The sequence below is a fragment of the Momordica charantia genome (assembly GCF_013281855.1).
Source record: "Momordica charantia cultivar OHB3-1 chromosome 11 unlocalized genomic scaffold, Mcharantia_2.0 BLBB01000011.1, whole genome shotgun sequence".
NCBI lineage: Eukaryota > Viridiplantae > Streptophyta > Magnoliopsida > Cucurbitales > Cucurbitaceae > Momordica > Momordica charantia.
In genome coordinates this window covers 22,522,009-22,542,346 of record NW_028275159.1, presented here as the reverse complement: position 1 = coordinate 22,542,346, position 20,338 = coordinate 22,522,009, and the positions used below count along the sequence as shown (strand labels likewise).

At 34.6% G+C, this 20,338-nt stretch overlaps 1 protein-coding gene across 1 annotated transcript; it reads right to left on the bottom strand.

The window, feature by feature from the left end:
• Positions 1–798: 798 nt before the first annotated feature.
• LOC111018278 (putative UPF0481 protein At3g02645) lies at positions 799–2,870 on the bottom strand. The gene has a single exon (XM_022294308.2). The coding sequence runs from the start codon at positions 2,697–2,699 to the stop codon at positions 1,080–1,082; it is 1,620 nt and encodes a 539-aa protein (XP_022150000.1). The 5' UTR covers positions 2,700–2,870; the 3' UTR covers positions 799–1,079.
• Positions 2,871–20,338: the final 17,468 nt, after the last annotated feature.

Sequence of the window (20,338 nt, the reverse complement as noted above, 5' to 3'; positions counted from 1 at the left end):
GTGCTCAAAGTTGCCAAAGCGAGCATAGGTCAATGGTAATATTTATAACTTTAAAAATCTAAAAAAAAATAATTTATAATTTAACAAAAATCAAAATTTTCAAATTAAGTTTGATTAATGCACAAAATCTAATGTTAAATAATTCTGTCAAAACTTTCAAATTTTGTATCAACTCTATGTTGATTTTGTCTAAATTCTATCGATTATTTTCATACCAAATATATATATTTCTAATTCATTTGGCACATAGAAATTATTTTTTCAACAAACTTTCAAATAAAAATTAATCAAATAGTAAAGTTTGTGAGTACATATTTTAAAGTTGAGAAAATTACAATATTATCCAATTGTGATGTGAAAATTAATACACAAATCGCCCAGTTTAAGTACAAAATTGATATTTTTCTATTATCTTTATATGTGCATCCCCTAACTTATAATCGCCAACCGTTGAAGGTTAGATCTAAACCCAACAAAAATTAAGTATTATTCTTACAGCTGCGGCGACGTGAAGATTGGATCTAAACCGAATAAAAAAATATATTGCTGAAAGTAAACGCTTAAAGATTTGATTTAAATATTCATATATAAATTTGTTTCATTAGTTTATTACGGTTTTTATTTATATTTTTTTTCACTGATTGTCGCTTGCATATATATATATATATATATATATTTTCTTCCTATTCTTACACATTTTAGAATCTTTCCTCCTGTTTTTAATAAATCATAATCTAATACATATTTATATTTAAAAGTTATTAAATTATTTAGGATATATAACAATTTTATTTTTTCGTTTTCTTGTTTTTTTAAAATTAAGCTTACAAACACTATCTCCAAAGAGAGGATCAAGAAATCCATATTTAATAAACTTATTTCCTGTACCCGCCAAATCTAGACTTAATAATTTCAATCATACGCTTGACTTAATAAATCATGACAAAACACCTCGACAGAGACGAGTCAAGTTGTGCCCCCAACTTTTCATTTCCATCACCATCAATCCCAATTCATTGGATCCAAAATGGGAACTTCCCATCCATAATTCTACATTACTTCCCACCATCTTCTTAGGCTCAATAGGTCTGATGCAGAGCCAGACTAGTTTTAAATATTACCTTGGGACAGCTAACAAAACTAAAACCGCAGATGAAACGAGCAATCACAAGAACAATGAGGAACACAACCACAAGAATTGCCAAACAACTCAAAACAATCGACGCAAATTTCTTCATCTTCATTCTCCAGCACTTGTCATACCATTCATTGATCTCCTCCACCATCGCCCCCAGTCCCATATCATAATTCATCTTGGCTTCGCGAACGAACTCACTTCCACTTCCACCACTCCCAACATGGATTTTCAACACGCCCTGTTTCTTCAAGCCGCTGCTGGATTTCTCCACGCCACTAAACATCTCCACGGCTTCCTTTACACTCTCCAAATGGTTGCCAAAGATCTCTGCTTTCTCAAGAATCTTCAAGTCTTTGGAATTTCTCAGCAACCCACTCATGAGCAAAACGTAATTGGCCAAACAAGGCGGATTCAGCTCCGCCATGGCTTCATATGCTACAAGATTCTTAAGCAATGCTCCAGAGAACCCATCAAGATGAATACAAGGCAGAGTTAAAGTGAGCGTTGTCTCGTCAAAACGGCACTTTAGAATCCCATCTTTGGTGGATTTGAAACTCAATCCAGCAGTTTTTAACTCTGATGCACAAGGGACTAGAGGGATTTTTTTCTCAGCCAAATTTGGGTTCGTTATGGATCCCAAAAGTCCAACCAATCGTTGTATTAAACTAAAGGTCTCTTTCAGTTGCTGAAGGAAGGCTATGTTAATAACAGAGCCCAAAATGTTGAGGCACTCATTGAGAAAGTAAGCAGGAGATAGGAAAGTGAAAGTAGAGAAACAATTAAAATAAACACCCGTATACTCCTCTTCGCAAGAATCGGGACGCATTAAATTTTCCACGGCCTTCTTTTCGGGAGTAAGCAAAATCAGCAAATACAGAAAATGCAGCAAATGGTGAGACAGATTGTAGATTGGGGAAAATTCATAACGTTCCGTTTCAGGGTCGAACTCGGGAAGCTGAAATGGAGAAACAGAGGCATAAAATTGGAAAAATAGAGGAGCCAAATAATCAATGGGTTGTTTGTGGCAAATTTCTTGAAGGACAAACAGAGGAATCTGATTCTCAAGTTTCAGCATATCACTGACAATTTCAAACTCAGACGCTAATTTCCCGTAAAATATTTCTAGAGGGAGCTCGAGAGGACGAGGATTGTACCTAATTTGAAGAAGTTCAAGCAGAAATAAACCATCAATCAGCATCACCCATGATAAGGTTTCGGCATCCATTTCAAGGGGTTGATCGAAACTGGCTCGGATTTTGAGGTCCAATGGCTTGATCTGATCTAGGAGATGATGGAGCTGAGGGCCCCATTTCTGATTCTTGACTTTGCCCAGTTTGAAGAGGTCCATTTTGAAGAGCTCCGGCCGGAAATGGTGGTACGGCCCCACCGCGACACGGCGGGGGAGGAACGCCTCTGGGTCGCCGTCGCAGACGGAAGCCGGCAACTGGAAGACGGTAATGGGGGTCTGTGAAGCGGCGTCGAGGGTATTTCTGTCAATGAACTCATTGATTTGAACAACCCACTGAGATTTCTCGAGGGCTCCGGCGAGAATGGAAGCCATCTTGATTTTGAGTGAAACACATCCACAAGATTACACACTCTGTTTTTATATATTCGCATGCAATTTGAATTATGCCTTTTCTGGATTCAGTGAACAATGTTTCTTCAGGTTTGTTTTTTGAAAAGTCTTTTTTTTCTTTTTTTTTTTTTATTCTCATTGAATCAGAGGAACTTATGAAATTAATTAGGGTGGTTTGGTTGATAATGATATAAATAGTTACCAAGTAAATATTTAATTTAATCTAAATTTATATTAATTAATTTATTAATTTTGTATAATTAAATACAAGATTATACAATTTAGAATATATTATATTTTACCTATTTTAATTTTAACAAACACAAAATGAATTTATAATATGAATTAATATATTTATCAAAGTTTTTATTTATTTATTTATTTCATGTAATTCTGTATCTTAAAATTTCAAAATTCTGAATTCGAAAATACTGAAAACATAAATAAAGAAATTTTCAGAATTTCTACTGTTGGATCACAGAATAATAGTTTTAAAAAATGAATTTATCTGATCTTGCCAAATGTATTCACTGAATTAACATGAAAATAAAAAAGAGAATTTGAATTTCCAACCAAACAGACCTTTATATTTTCACTAAATTCAAATTGAATTTGGACTATTATTTCATGTTTAGTACATACGCAACCACCTAAGTATAGATTTAGTCTCAATGGTCTCCGGGTGGAACTTCAATTTAAAAATATCAAATATATATTTGTAATAATAAACAAACATTTAAATTTCAAATTTTCTGTGTCCCAATTGGCAACTATCGTTGATATAAAAATGTTATTTTCTCTTCTAATATTACCTTATTATTTAATTAAAAGAATCTAAAATGATTATTAATTAATTAGGTCCAACCTTCTCTAAAGTCAACCCCAATCCCTCCATGTCATAAATTAAAAAAAAAAATACACTCCCTCATTGTTATTAAAAATTTTTTGAAAAAAGAAGTCTGTTGTTATAGTTTTAATATCCCAAATCACGTAGCGAAATAATAAACTAGATCCAATTATGCAATTGCAAAATATGCTGTCCAGAAGAGAAAGAAAATTGGACACACAGAACTTATGTGGTTCGAGGGGGTTTATATAGGCTTCCATAAGCTATCAAATTATATTCCCTTCCGAGGTGGGATAGGAACGCCACAACAAATCTACACCTTGGCGTGAACTGTCCCAAAACGTCAAGATGAAAATCTTCAGCCGTCTTCTCCAAATGTTTAAATAGTTATGAAATTGCGAACACCAACCAAATCCAAGCAATGCTTGAATTTGTTCAACGGAAGACAATTAGTCATCATATCAGCTGGATTATCATTGGTGCTAATCTTGCTCACAACAATATCATCACGAGCAATGATTTCACGTACAAAATGGTATCGAATATCAATGTGCTTCTTCCTCTCATGAAACATCTGATCTTTCGTAAGGAAGATAGCACTTTAACTGTCACAAAAGATTGTAGTAATTTGTAAATCTTCACTAAGTTCACCAAACAAACCTTCAACCATATAGCTTCTTTACCAACCTCTGTAATAGCCATATACTCGGCCTCAATTGTAGACAATGCAACTGGAGTCTGCAACGTGGCTTTCCAACTGATAGCACAACCACAAACTATAAACACATATCTTCTAAGAGATCTTCTTCTATCAAGATCCCAAGCAAAATCAGAATCCACATAACTAATAATGTCGTCTGTGCTTTTCCCAAATGCAAACAAACATCAGTAGTACCTTGCAAATATCTAAAAATCCACTGAACTGCTTTCCAATATTCTTTACCAGGGTTTCTCAAATATCTACTGACGACACTAACTGCGTAGGATAAATTAGGACGTGTGCAAACCATAGCATACATGAGAGACCCAACTGCACTTACATAAGGAACTTGAGACATATAATCAATCTCAACATCTGATGGAGACAAAGCAGATTTAGTCTGAAATGTGATACTAAAGGAATACTAATAGGCTTTGGTTTATGTCTACTAAATTTGGACAAAACCTTTTCAATATACCCCTCTGCCTCAAGTACAATTTACTTGTCTTTCTATCTCTAATAATTTTCATACCCAATATCTTATTTGCTGCTCCCAAATCTTTCATATCAAACTCCTCTCTGAGATCTGTTTTGACTTCTCTGATTTCTCTTATATTTTTCGCGACTATTAACATATCATCAACATTTAAGAGAAGATACACAAATGTCTCATCATGATTCTTCTTGAAATACACACAACTATCATAACTGCTTCTTTTAAAATCATGAGTAGTCATAAAAGAATCAAATTTCTTATATCACTGCCTTGGTGACTGTTTCAGGCCATAAAGAGATTTCTTCAACATAAATAGTCTTCCTTACCTGAAACTACAAAACCCTCTGTTTGATGCATATAAATATCTTCCTCACGTTCTCCATGTAAAAATGCAGTTTTCCATCTAAGTACTCAAGTTCGAGATCATGAACAACTACAATACCAAATAGCGTACAAATTGAGCTATGTTTCCCAATTGGAGAAAATACATCAGTATAATCAACACTAGGGATTTGATTGTAGCCTTTAGCAACTAATCTTGCTTTATATCTGCTTTCCTCAACTCCAGGGATACCTTCCTTTCGTTTAAATACCCATTTACAACGGACATCTTTCTTACCCTTGGGAAGTTTCACAAGATCCCATGTGTCATTCTTCTTAAGAGATTCTATTTCTTCGTGCATTGCAATCATCCACTTACCAGAATCGTTATAATAATACCAATCAAAGTCTAATTCATTCACTCTGCTACTCCATTTTGCTGTGAAGTATGATGAATTGTAAAATGTAAAACAATTCCCTCTGATTTACAAAAACCATTAAACTCTTTATAACATAATTCTAAGTCATTATCTATACAAATGCATTTTACCTATCTTCCTGTTTTTTTTTTCAATCATGATCTTCCAATCTTTAAATGTAGGCAACACATCACTCTTTTGCTTCAAGAAAAATACTCAAACTTTCCTGAAGAATTCATCAATAATGCTCAACATATAATATGCACCACATTTAGAAGGCACTTTAGCTGGTCTCAGAGATTCGTATATAATCAAGTGTTCCCTTAGTATTATGAATATACCTTTCGTGAATTTGACTTGTTTTTGTTTCCCAAACATACAGTGCTCACAAAATTCTATTTTACTAATTTCCTGTCCATCTAGAAGTCCCCTTTTGCTCAACTCGATCATCTCATTTTCACTCATATGCCCAACGCGCATAGCCAAAGTCGAGTAATATCGTCATTTGATAAATAAGGTGTAGAAACTGCTACATCACTCACTCACCTTTGCTATCCTTCAAAGCTCTAACTTCACCAGTGTACTTGTACCTTTTGGAATCAAGAGTACTCAAAGAAATTAAATTTCTCTTCAAATCTTGAATGTGTCTCACATGAACAAGTGTCCTAACAACACTAGCAAACATCTTAGTTCTGACTGTTACAATACCAACTATCTTACAAGATGCATTATTTCCCATCAAAACTACGTCTGTAGATACTGAATCACATGTCGAAAACCAATCCCTATTAGGACACATATGAAATTATCATTCTGCTTGTTTTTCCTTATCTGCAGCAACTCTTTTATTTTTATTATGTAACTTGTAGCATTTTGATTTAACATGACCTTTCTTCTTGCAATAATTGCATATCTTGTCCTTATTCTTGGATTTTGACCGAAATCTCTGATTGCATTTGTTTTCTTTTTTAAGGATCTCACATTGATAAAAGAAGGGACCTTATATGAGTTTATAATAGACATGGGCTACTCCTTTCATAGACAATTGGTTTTGAGATGGAACCCCATGAATATTGATATGGTATCAGAGCCCAAAAGCTCAAACGAGCATCCGGTCCAAAAAATGGGATCCGGCCAAGATCGATGAGCCAAAAGAGCCACGATCTTGAAGGGGCATGTTAAGGATCCCACATTGATAAAAGAAGGGACCTTACATGAGTTTATAATAGACATGTGCTACTTCTCTTATAGCCAATTGGTTTTGAGATGGAACCCCATGAATATTGATATTCTTTTCCTCTGATACACCCGTAATATGTTTTAGTTTCTCCTTGGAGACTAAATAATCATATACTTCATTCAAAGTGAGAATATTGCGACTATATGATATTGTATCGTTAAATTTCGCATGCAAGGGAGGTAAAAAACACAATAAAATCAATGTCAAATCTTCCTCATCATAACTAAAATCCATAGACCTCTAAATCAAAGACAATTTCTTTAAAGGCAACCAAATAATCATCTAACGAGAAAACAATCGTTACTTCAAATGTAATTTAGTGGTTAAATTAGAGTAAGCGCCTTTCAATCCTTTTATGTCTTTACCTCTTGCGTCGAAGATGCAAGCATCTTATTATATCCCAATAATGCTTCTTCTAAGTTCTCTTTCACAAGTACAACCCCCATTTTAGCTTGCCATAATAAAAATCTAGTATTGCGATTTAAAAGTGGAACCTCATGCTTCACAGTTGTCATTACAAAATATTACAAACAAACCAATCAACTGAAACCTCAACTTCAATAAAACAATTTACTAAACCACAATTCTGATACCACTTATTATAATTTTAATATCCCAAATCACAAATTCTATACACAACGATTTGGACACAAATTCTAGATCTGATTATAGCAATTGCAAAATATGCTATGAAGAAGTGAAAAAAAATTGTACACAGAGAACTTACGTGGTTCGGACTATGCCTACATCCATGGGCGAAGACGGCGAGAATATTTTCCACTAGTGTTCAAGACGAGATTACAAAAGAGCACTGTGATGCCCGACTAGAGAGGAGGGGTACTTTGGGAAATTAACAGTCCTGTGTAATTTCTCCTTTCACATAAAATATTCACACACAACCATAATATGCAAATAAGGAAGAAAACTGTAAAGAACAAGAAAACAACACAGCAAAATTATACTGGTTCACCACTAAGGGCTACGTTCAGTCTTCCACTCAAATGTGGGTAATTCACTAATAATTGTTAAAAGAATTTGATACAAAACTCTCCCAGAAATATCCCCTAGAGGTCCCAACAAAAACTTTCTAGCTTCTAAGTATTTTAACACAATAATACATAGGAACAGGAATGAAAAACTCACAATAATCAAGATACAAATACCCCAATAATGTCAATCTTGATCTGCCTCAAAGCCTCTGCCAATGCTCGAGCCACCTCCTTTGAAACTGTTGCAAAAACACCCAAAAACTGCAGCACAAACCCACTGCCTTTTTATTGTTTTATTCTCACGGCTGCTACCTATTTGTCATTGCCACACATATATATATATAAGAACTAGGTCAAATAAAATAAAGTAATTGGGCCATGGACCAATATCTTTCATTCCTTCTTTGTTTTATTTTGTATCCAAACCCAACAAGGTACATATATGAACTAATACCACATCTGAATGAGAGAGATCCTGAGATCATGGAATAATGGTGAAGACTTAAAAGAATTGATAGTCACTACCTATACTAACAAGGTGCACCTTCCTTTAACTCAATCATAAGAACTCCAAAGTTAAGTCCAAAGTTAAGCGTGCTTGACTTGGAGCAATCTTCGTCTGAGTGATCTCCTAGTTGCTTTACTAGGAAGCATGTGAGTGAGGAAAGACTCGTGTTGGTCTATAGGGATAGTCTACACATTTATAAGTAAATCTGAATCCTAGTCTGGGGCGTTACAAGCACGCTCATGAAGGGATGTGAATCCCAGCGCGGAAGCGTACCGTTGTTCGTAAAATTTGGGAAACAAAATCACAATGTGCAGGAAGAAAAACACAGGGGAAAACTTTACCTTTGAAGAACGTTTCTTCAATGCCAACGAACACCACCAAACGATCTTCCTTGCTATCCTCTTGGGTCTCGAGATCATGCTTGTGGGAGCAATTCTTTGGAATGTGAGGGAGAGTTTGAGAGAGATCTAATTGAGATAGTATGGGCGTTCTTTTACTTTGTTCTGTTCATCTGTCTTTTGCAGAACTGCAAAAGGAAGAACAAAAAACAGTGACGTGGGGAGTTACCCCATGTCACTTAACTGCCCACTCCCCTGCAATTTTGTAGGGGAGTTAAATATTAATATTAATATTAAAATTAATATTAATAATTAATATATATATAATTAATTAATTAATCATATTAATTAATAAATGTTAATTAATTATTAATCTAATTAATAATTACTATTTAATATATATATATATATATATCAAATAAATAATTAACCCTTAAATATTTATCACGAATGTGAATAAAATCATGTTCTATAGCATTTCTCTCGTATAACCTATAGTTCTAATGTACATCTTAGGCACATTATTTTTAACCTATAGTTTAATATGAATCTTATTCATCTTAATTTTATTTGAATCTCATTCAAATAATTTCTCTCATAATATATAGTTTTAATTTATAATTAATTATATATTATAATGTATCAATATACATATAATCCCTTAAGAAATTTGAACAATTCAAATTCTTCGTAAAAACTGTATCCTCGTTTTAACCGTTATGAGCTAGCAAGGGGACGTAATGGATCTACAGATCAGAAGCTCCAACGATACGAGATTAATCGGTCAAACTCATTGACCGAGTTAATCAACATTCGTTAACTACGGGTCACTCCACTAAAGACCCACAGTTGCACTCTTCTCACTACAAAATGTTTTCGTGTCCACAGATATACGACCATTAATGACAAGTCAATCCTTCATGAGTGCTCGTAACTCAAGTTGGGTCAAATTACTGTTTTACCCCTGAGTTACATCTTACTCCTTAAATACCACTGCTCCTCTAATGAACAACCCGGTTATGGTCCGAACAATAACTAAAAGTCCCTCTTGGGCCAATGAGAGGATGGGGTCCCTTGTTCAAGTCCCGGAGTCAGCATTTAAGGGAACACTCATCTACTCCCCTAAAGTCGGGGAGGAGTGAATTCCATCTTGTGAAGTTATGTTCCCAGCTCCCCACTCGATCTCGTCCCCAAAATGGTAGGAATATTGTGTCGGCAACTCGGGCCACTCTCACCCATACAGATCAAAGGACGAGCCCTCACGGGCAGGAGTCCATAACTCACTCAGGATTGAGAATGAGTTACCTGGTCATCCTAAGAAACAGCAATCTATTAGTTAACGGTGTTACATCTAAAGATTGACTATTTCGTGGTCCGGTCTTATACAAACTCATTGTATAGGATACCCCCACTCGCATGTCTCCACACGAACGACCTGGATCGAGTCGTCTGTAACCTTTACAGAGTGGGCCATATCCAAAGTGTTGCCAGGATAAGGTACCCAGTCTTATCCATATACTATAGACCCTTTAGGTTATTCACGAGACATTATCCACTTGTATATCAAGGATATATCAAATAAATACCTAGTATATCAGGGGTATATCAAATATATATCCAGTATATCAAATATATACCCAGTACATATATTGTCCTGGTTACACTAAAATAACCTCGGACCTTTAGTTTATTGGATTTTGGACAATGCAATGCTATGAATTCAACAACAACTTTATTGAATAAAACTTTATTGAATATACATTTTTTTATACAAAATACAAACTACGAGTTTAGGGCAACACACCCACTCAAGCACTCAACAAATACCCTACACCCAACATATTTAACTGATCTTATAATTAATTTCTAAAATGTAAATTACTAAAACAAATTTGGGATTAAAATAAAAGTAAAATAAAATTCTGTTTCACTCAATCTCACCATGCTCTAGAAATAAATTGAGGGGTTTATATAAGCTTCCATAAGCCATCAAATCCGCCTATCCCGTTCCGATGTGGGATAGGAATGCCACAACATCTATCTTCTCTTTTCTACTTGTAATTAAAAATATAACAGTGAGGAGTCCAATCCACATAAATATGGCAGACAAATAAGAAAATGAGAAGAGACAACTTATGCTTAATAATGTCTTAGTAGTTCTACAAATAAGAAAAAATATTATTTCTGTCAGCAAACTGACTAAGGAAAATAGCTGCACTATCATATTTGATGCTAATAAGTTTGTTGTCAAAAGTAAACCGGGGAAATCTTAGCATGAGGATATAAAAATGAAGGGTTATATGCTGTTGAAGCCTCTCGGAAAGCACATCAACAGTTTCATCAAGCTTTTTCTGCTACTGTAGTGAACAATAAAGCTCTATATGTCATTTGCACATGAGGATGGACCATATGAACAATGATTTTTTTTAAAATTTCTTGCTGATAAAAGTCTTATTTATGTTTCAAGTTGGAAAAAAGAAAAACATGCATGCGTTGAGTGCCAACTTAGTAAAAGTTGTAAAATATCTTTTTCTCCAATAACAACACAACATTGCATCCTTTAGAAAAGGTCTATTGTGATTTATGGGGTTCAACACCAATTTTATCTTGTCAAGGATTTAAATACTATGCTAGCTTTGTAGATGATTTTTCCAAGTATACATAGTTCTATCCTTTGAAAAGAAAATCTATGATCTTCTCTTGTTTTGTTGAATTTCAAAAGTTAGTTGAGAATCTCCTTGACAAAAAAATTAAAGTGTTCCAAAGTGATGAAGGTGAAGAATTTCAATCCAACACACTTAGACTTCATCTCGAGCAAAGTGGAATTCACCACAAATTCTCTTGTCCTCGGACACCGCAACAAAATGGTGTGGTTGAAATAAAACATATCGACATGTGGTAGAAACGGGTTTGACACTCTTGTTTCAATCTCACTTCCCTAAAACATCTTAGGTTGATCTTTCATGACTACTGTGTATCTTATAAATAGAATGCCTTCTAAATCCTTGAACCAAGTGTGCATTTTGTGAGAAATTTTTCAATACAAGTGGAGTTGTTTATTTTCAAACGAGTCTTGTTGATTCTAAACTAGCAAGTGTCCATCACACACTTCCAACAAAGTGGTATTAGAGCCTGAGTTTGAAAAGAGTTATTTTTTGCAAATGGCAAACAACAATTTGGTTCCATTCCAAGTGCCTCGTCTTACTAAAGAAAATTATAGCAGTTGGTGTATTCGTATGAAGGCTTTACTTGGTTCACAAGATGCATGGGAGATTGTTGATACCAGCAGAGGATGTGGTTTTGAATCAAGCTCAACGAGAGACTTTGCAAAATACCAGAAAGAAAGACCAAAAGGCTCTCACCATTATTCATCAAGCCATTGATGATACAAATTTTGAGAAGATTTCTGGAGCAACCACCGCAATGCAAGCATGACAAATTTTGGAGAATAATTATAAAGGAGTTGATTGGGTCAAGAAGGTCCGACTTCAAAAATTGAGAGGTGATTATGAAGCATTACATATGAAGGAGTGTGAATCAATTTCAGATTACACTTCAAGGTTGCTAGCCGTGGTAAATGAAATGAAGAGGTATGGTGAGACGATAAATGATGAGCCAGTAGTTGAAAAGATACTTCGCTCATTGGATGAAAAATTTAATTTCATCGTTGTAGCAATTGAAGAATCAAAGGATTTGAGTACAGTGTCTGTTGATCAACTTATGGGTACTTTGCAAGCCCATGAAGAGAAGCTTTTCAAGAAAAGCAAACAGACAGCCGAACAACTCTTTCAATCAAAGTTGCAATTGAAAGATAAAGAAGATAGCAAAGAAAGAGGTTATCGAGGTCATGGTCGTGGTAGAAGTCATGGACATGGTAACTTCAGAGGTCGTGGTCGATGAAACTTTTGTCAAAGAAAGTTTGATGGGAGTAATTTCAACTCCAATTCGTCAAGAGGTCGTGGCAGACAAAATTATTCAAGGTCGTATGGAGGAAAGTCAAATGATGACAGGAGGTATGACAAAAGCCGAGTTGAATGTTATAATTGTCATAAATTCGATCATTATTCCTGGGAGTGCAGAAATAAAGTAGAAGAAAATGTCAATTATGCTGAATAAGATGTTAAAAGCAGTGAATCATCATTGCTTTTAGCATGCAGAGATGAAGAAACATGTGAGAACAGTTCGTGGTATCTTGATAGTGGTGCAAGCAACCACATGTGCGGAAGTAAATCCATGTTCGTGGAATTGGATGAATCTGTTAGTGGCAATATCATATTTGGTGATGCTACAAAAATTCTTGTAAAAGGAAAAGGTAAGATTTTGATAAATTTGAAGAACAGGAAGCATGAGTTTATCTCTAATGTCTATTATATGCTAAATATGAAGAACAATATTTTGAGTTTGAGACAACTCTTGGAGAAAGGCTACAATATTTTGATGAAAGATTATAGTCGTTCAATATGGGATCATCGTGACAATATGATTGCTAAAGTCCAAATGACGAAGAATAGACTGTTTCCATTAGACATTCAAACTGATGTTGCAAAATGTTTGAAGTCGTGTTTGAAAGATTCATCCTGGATTTGGCACTTAAGACTTGGGCATTTGAACTTTGATGGCTTGAGATTATTAGCTAGAAAGGGCATGGTGAAAGGATTGCCATATGTCAAGTATCCAGATCAACTTGGTGAAGGATGTCTACTTGGCAAACAATCAAGAAAGAGTTTTCCACAACAATCTTCTTCGAGAGCAAAAAGACCACTAGAGTTTGTTCACACTGATCTTTGTGGTCCTATCAAGCCAAGTTCTTTCGGTAAGAATAATTATTTCTTATTATTCATTGATGATTTCAGCTGAAAAACTTGGGTTTATTTTGTCAAGGAGAAATCAGAAGTATTTGACATGTTCAAGAGATTCAAAGCTCTTGTTGAAAAAGAAAGTGATCTTTATATAAAAGCTTTGAGATCTGATAGGGGAGGAGAATTCACTTCAAATGAATTCAAAGATTTTTATGCAGAAAATGGAATTCGTCGGCCTATGACAGTTCCATGGACTCCGCAACAAAATGGTGTTGTTGAGAGGAAGAATAGAACTATATTTAACATGGCTCGGAGCATGTTGAAGAGTAAGAAGATGTCAGAAGAGTTTTGGGCACAAGCTGTTGAATGTGCTGTTTATTTGTCCAATCGTTCTCCCACTAGAAGTGTATGGAATAAAACTCCGCAAGAAGCATGGACAGGAAGAAAGCCATCTATTTCTCATTTGAGAGTTTTTGGGAGTATTGCCTATGCCCATGTACTAGATCAGAAGCACAGTAAGCTCGATGATAAAAGTGAGAAACATATTTTTGTTGGCTACGATGCAAGCTCAAAAGGCTACAAGCTTTATAATCCTGCTACAGAGAAGATGGTGGTAAACAGAAATGTCGTGTTTGATGAAGAAGCTGCATGGAATTGAAGTGATAAACCAAAAGACTATAAGTATCAATTTTTTCCAGAAGATAATGATGAAACTGGTGATATTGCTTCTCCATCAACACCACCTCCATCACCAGTCACGCCATTACAATCCACGCCTTCATCATCTACATCAAGTTCAAGTGAAGGGACTCATTGCATGAGAAGTTTGCGGGACATATATGATGAAACTGAAGAGTTAAATGAAGGTTTTAATGATCTAACTCTCTTTTGTCTATTTGGTGACAGTGAACCTTTAAATTTTGAAGAAGCTGTACAAGATGAAAAATGGAAGACCGCAATGGATGACGAGATAAAGGCTATAAAGAAGAACGACACATGGGAGCTTTCTACTCTTCCAAGTGGAAAGAAAGCAGTAGGTATCAAATGGGTGTACAAGACAAAGAGAAACGAAAGAGGAGAAGTGGAAAGACATAAAGCGAGATTAGTTGCAAAAGGCTACCCTTAGAGAAAATGCGTTGATTACGATGAAGTATTTGCTCCTGTAGATAATTGCACTTGCGGCTCAAAATAGATGGAAGATTTTTCATATGAAAGTCAAATCGGCATTTCAGAATGGATATCTTGAAGAAGAAGTATATTTAGAACAACCTCTTGGTTATGTGGTGAAAGGACAAGAGGATAAAGTTCTAAAGTTGAAGAAGGCATTGTATGGGTTGAAACAGGCTCCAAAGATGTGGAATAGCAGAATTGACAAATATTTCCATGACAATGGGTATTTAAGATGCCCACATGAACATTCTTTTTATACAAAGATTAACTATCATGGAGATATTTTGTTGGTTTGTCTATATGTTGATGACTTTAGGAAATTGTCCAAACATGTTTGACGAATTTAAGAAGGCAATGATTCAAGAATTCGAGATGACAGACATTGGCCTTATGTCATATTATCTTGGCATTGAGGTGAATCAATTGGAGGAAGGAATCTTTATCTCTCAAGAACGATACACTATAGAAATTCTTGAGAAATTCAAGATGTTCAATTCGAAACCAGTTGCTACTCCGATTGAAACTGGAATGAAATTGTCAAAATATGAAGATGGAGATGTTGATTCTTCATATTTTAAAAGCTTAATTGGGAGCTTGATTTATCTGACATGCACAAGACCTGATATTCTGTTCAGTGTTGGATTGGTGAGTTGGTTTATGGAATCTCCTACAATTACTCATTTAAAAGTGGCAAAGAGAATCTTTTATTATCTCAAAGGGGCGCTGGATTATGGTTTATTCTATTCATCATTTGGAGAATTCAAACTTGAAGGCTATTGTGATAGTGATTGAGCTGGAGATCTTAATGATCGAAAAAACACAAGTGGATTTGTGTTCTTTATTGGCAATACTGTTTTTACATGGAGTTCTAAAAAGAAGGCTATTGTGACGCTATGTACTTGTGAGGCAAAATATGTTGCTGCATCATCATGTGTGTGTCATGCAGTTTGGTTGAGAAATTTGTTGAAGGCAATTGGAATTGTACAAGAAGATGCAACTATGGTCCATGTAGACAATAAGTCAACAATTGCTCTAGCAAAGAATCCAGTGTTCCATGATCGAAGTAAGCACATTGATACGAGATTTCACTTCATCAGAGAATGCATTTCAAGAAAACAGATTCAAGTTGATTATGTGAAGACTGAAGATCAAATTGCGGATATAACAAGTTGAGGAATTTACTTGGAGTTACGAGGAAGACATGTTTAAGGGGGGATGTTGAAAATTAAACATGTATTATTCTAGATTACATTCCTTGGTACATGATACATGTACATGAACTAGTACATTCATGTATTTAGATAAGTTAATTGTGTGTTCATGTATGTATAGATTCATAGGATGGAGTTTATGGATCTAGATTCTTCCATGGAGTCCTATAAATAGGATGATCTCTTGTTGTATTTCAAGCAAGTGTGTGGAGAAGAAAAACAAGAGAGTTTGTGAACCAAGTGCGCATTTTGTGAGAAATTTTTCAATACAAGTGAAGTTGTTTATTCTCAAACGAGTCTTGTTGATTATAAATTAGCAAGTGTCCATCACACGCTTCCAACATTCAAAGAGAATGAGACCATAGACCAATACAAAGCTAGATTAGTGGCTCAAGGGTACTCCCACGTAGAAGGAATCAACTATGAAGACACCTATAACCCTGTCATTAAGCCAACAACAATTAGATTAATTCTAACGATTATTGTAAATGCGAGCTGGACCTTGAGGCAACTAGATGTAAAGAATGCTTTCCTACATGGATTGCTTAAAGAGGAAGCCTACACGAAGCAACCTCCCGGTTTTGTTGAATCTAACTATCCTAATCAGTCTGCGAACTACAAAATCAATCTATGGATTGAAACAAGCACATGGTTTGACAGACTATCTAAATTTGTACTTCATATTGGATTTTATTGTTGTCGTTCTGATCCCTCTCTTTTTATATTTAAAAAAGATTCAACTCTATTAATTATGCTCATTTATGTAGATGATATTATTCTTACAAGAAATCACAACACAAGCAGAAATCAACTCATAACCAAACTAGGTGCTGAATTTGCACCCAAAGACCTTGGAGCTCTCCACTACTTCCTTGGCCTTGAAGTCCATCATAGTGCGACCTTATTTTCTCTCAAGAGAAGTATGCTAAAGACACCCTTGAAAAGACTGGAATGACGAATGCTACACCAATGAGTACTCTAATAGCGTACTTTGTGAGCTACAATTTAGTACACATATATTGGAATTAATTGTTAGGTTTCGTTTCTTTATGACATTATTTACGCACATAAGATATATTTTGCAGGAATGAATAACCGAAATAAAATTATACATAAATTGACCAAATTGAGAGAAAAATCATAGCCCGAGCGAATAGAAGACATTACAACACTTAATCAAGCCCGAAAATCCAATGAGACAGCACCATGGCACTGCCATAGAGTGTCGTGTCGCTCCGAAGTTTAAATTTTGCATTTTATGAATGTGGTGCCATGGGCCTGTGTATAGTATCATGGCGTTGCCGTGAAGACTTTCTATAAAAATAGGGTTTTGTAGTCGTCGATATAGAGGAGTTTGAGAGAGGTTGGAGAGCTTAGAAAAGAGATTTTAAAGGCTCGGGATCGTGGAGGTCGCTTCAGAACGAACGATTGACACGCCAAACTTAATTTCTTCTCATTTCCCTTGATTTTTCTAGTTTTATGATGGACTTCTCATTGTAATTTTATTGTTTTTACATTGAATATGAGAATTTAAACCTCTTATCTTAGGGATTGATGTAGCCATTCAACTTTATGGATTGATTGTTTAATTCTCTTAATTGAATGTTTATGAATGTTCTATTTATGTTTCTCTATGCTTAATGTTTTTAACCTACTGGCCATAGGTTGATTGATTTTAGACTTGAAATTCTATGCTGAGAGAAGTGGTTTAGAGTACCACCACTAGAAGATCGGGGAGGATGCACCACCACTAGAAGAAGCACTACAGGATTCTGCAACTTTATGGGACCAAATTCGATATCATGGTCCTAAAAGAAACAACCTACTGTAGCTCGATCTAGCTCATAAGCAGAATACCGTACAATGGCCTCTGCTACTACAGAAATCACATGACTGACATTTCTACTCAAAGATATTGGGATTCATCTTCATAAACCACTTAAATTATACTATTGTCAATAAATCCAGTATTCCACGCAAGAACCAAGCATATAGAAATGGACTATCACTTCGTTAGAGAAAAAGTATAGCTCTTGCACACTTAATTACCAAATATGTTCCCTCGAGACAACAAGTAGCTAGCATATATTCTCTCACTAAACCACTTGCAAAAGGTTACTTTTCGTGATCTTAGGTGCAAGCTTGGACTAAGCCCAACTTACTCTAACTTGAGGAAGGATATTAAACAAACTAAAGAGCTCTCTGACTAAGTACCCAAGGTAGTCACCACATTGAAAGAAATTAGCAATTGATTTCCCTTATCATCAATCCCGTATTTTGAATAATGTTCTCCTAATATTATGAGTCAAAGGAATCAGGAAATCATCATCAAATCTACTGTGATGTTCAATCAATCTCATCCTTGACAAAAGCTTTCTTACCTTATATAGAATGTACTGCCATATCAACTGCACAAGAAATTCCTTCGTTGTGTTAATTGCCAGCCAAACATCACAGCTCATTTTTGTACCGTTGGAAGTATATCACATCCCTTGTGATCTGCCTTTGAAGCCCTCTGCCATCCTAATGTGCATTCAAAATGGCCTACTATGGTCCGAAAAACAGTGAAGTTTTTCTATTCTTTATTCTGGCCATTTCTTTTATTGAGACCATCCTTTGGCGGGGCGACGTCGGCGAGCAGATACGAAACCAGATCCGCCCTTGCGATCTTCGGCACCAACCCAATCTCCGGTGACAACCACGACCCGCACGTCTCGGAACAGTGACCTTCATGAGTGGCAACCTCCATTGAAACCAAAGGTGGTTTAAAAAGTTTTTAAATAAAGAAGTTTTTTTTAAACCCAATTTTAAAAAATGGAAAACCTTTTTATAAAATTTACTCTTTTTTCTTTTTTTTTTTGTTTCTAATGAGTTTTGTTTTTATTTTAAAAAAGAATTTTATGCTACAGGGAGGGGATACAAAGAGTGGATTTAGAGAAAAAAATTTTAGAAGAAAGTTATTTTCGAATACAATCGTATCTTTTTAAAATTTTGAATTTACAAACCGGCATGTTTGAATAAAAAGAATTTTGGTTTATTTATTTATTATTATTTTTTTGTTGAAAAGTTTTTAAATGCACCCTGTTTCTTTTAAAATTAATAAAATAAATTTGACAAAAAAAATAAAAGATAAGTGTTTTCAAATAAATAAAATATTTTTAAATAAGCTTTTAAGTAATTATTGTATTAGTGGGTAGTTAATTCATAGGGAGTAGTGGTAAGTGGAGATGTAACTTGAGGAGTAATTTTTGCTTAGTGACTCAGTGAAATAATGGTGTCAATGGAAGAAAAGTTTAAAGAGAGTGGCTAATGGTTAGTTTTATTTTGTTCCTATAAATACTTGTAACATTTTCTTATTTCATGATCAAATCATTTCTTTGTAAACATGTTATATTTTGTCTCATTTTCTATCATTCACCTTCGTTTTTTCGTTACAAAGTTTAGTCCCTGAACTTTTAGGATAATGTCAAATAGATTAAATTTTAAAAGTGTCATTAAATTACTTGTTTTCAATTTCATATTTTAAGATTATCAACTAAACAAATCCTTAGTTTCTTATTTTTAACCATCTTCCTTCCCACCTCAATTAAAAAATAACAGCTATATATATATATATATATATTTTTTTTTTTTATTTTCTCTCTAAGAGATATCTACTCGTTGGCAAGTACCAAAGCTTGATCCAATTTTAATTAATAAAAAACTTCACTTCAACTGATTACAACTAATTCTTCATTCCTCACAAAATTTCGCAGGATCGAGTTGTACGAAAATTTTTCAGTAATTATTTTTAAAGAACTTTTAATTAATTGTTTAATTTTCTTAATAATAAAATTTAGGGAAAAATACATTTTTGGTCCCTGAAATTTGAGATAGGTGTCTATTTGGTCCATGAAGTTTCAAAAACACTTTTGGTCATTGAGGTTTGGTGTAGATGTCTATTTAGTCCTAAGTTTTAAAATGACATTTTTGGTCAAAATAATATATCCGGTCCGTTAGTGGCTTTTCATCCCTCTTCTCTTCCTCTCTCTTACCCTTTCTCTTTCTTTCCCATCTCGGACCAACAACCAACGACCATTTTTATCTTTACTTATCACTCGCGTGCCGTCGATAGCGAGCGGATTGCACCAAAAATGTTATTAGAAAAATTAAATTCCCTTGCACCAATAGTTTCATGTAATAATTTTTTCCTCATTTAAAAAAGAATTATCAATAACTCTCACGCTATGTATTGGACTTAAAAAAAACGGTGGGTGATTGTTGGTCAAAGATGGGATAGAGAGAGAAAAAGAGAGGAAGAGAGGAGGGAAGGAAAGTCACTAACGGTGAAACGAACAATTAGAAGTATTTTCCAAATTTAAGGATAAAAAATGTCTATTTTGAAACTTAGGAACTACTTAAGAGACTTTAGTTTTGAAACTTCAGACATCAAATAGACACATACCTCAAACTTAGAGTACCAAAAATGTATTTTTCTCTTCAGTTTAATTTACATGTTCTAATCTTTTTCTATATATATTGAGTGGCCGAGAAGTATGAACTTTTTTAATATATGTATATATAGTAATATAGGAAAGAATATA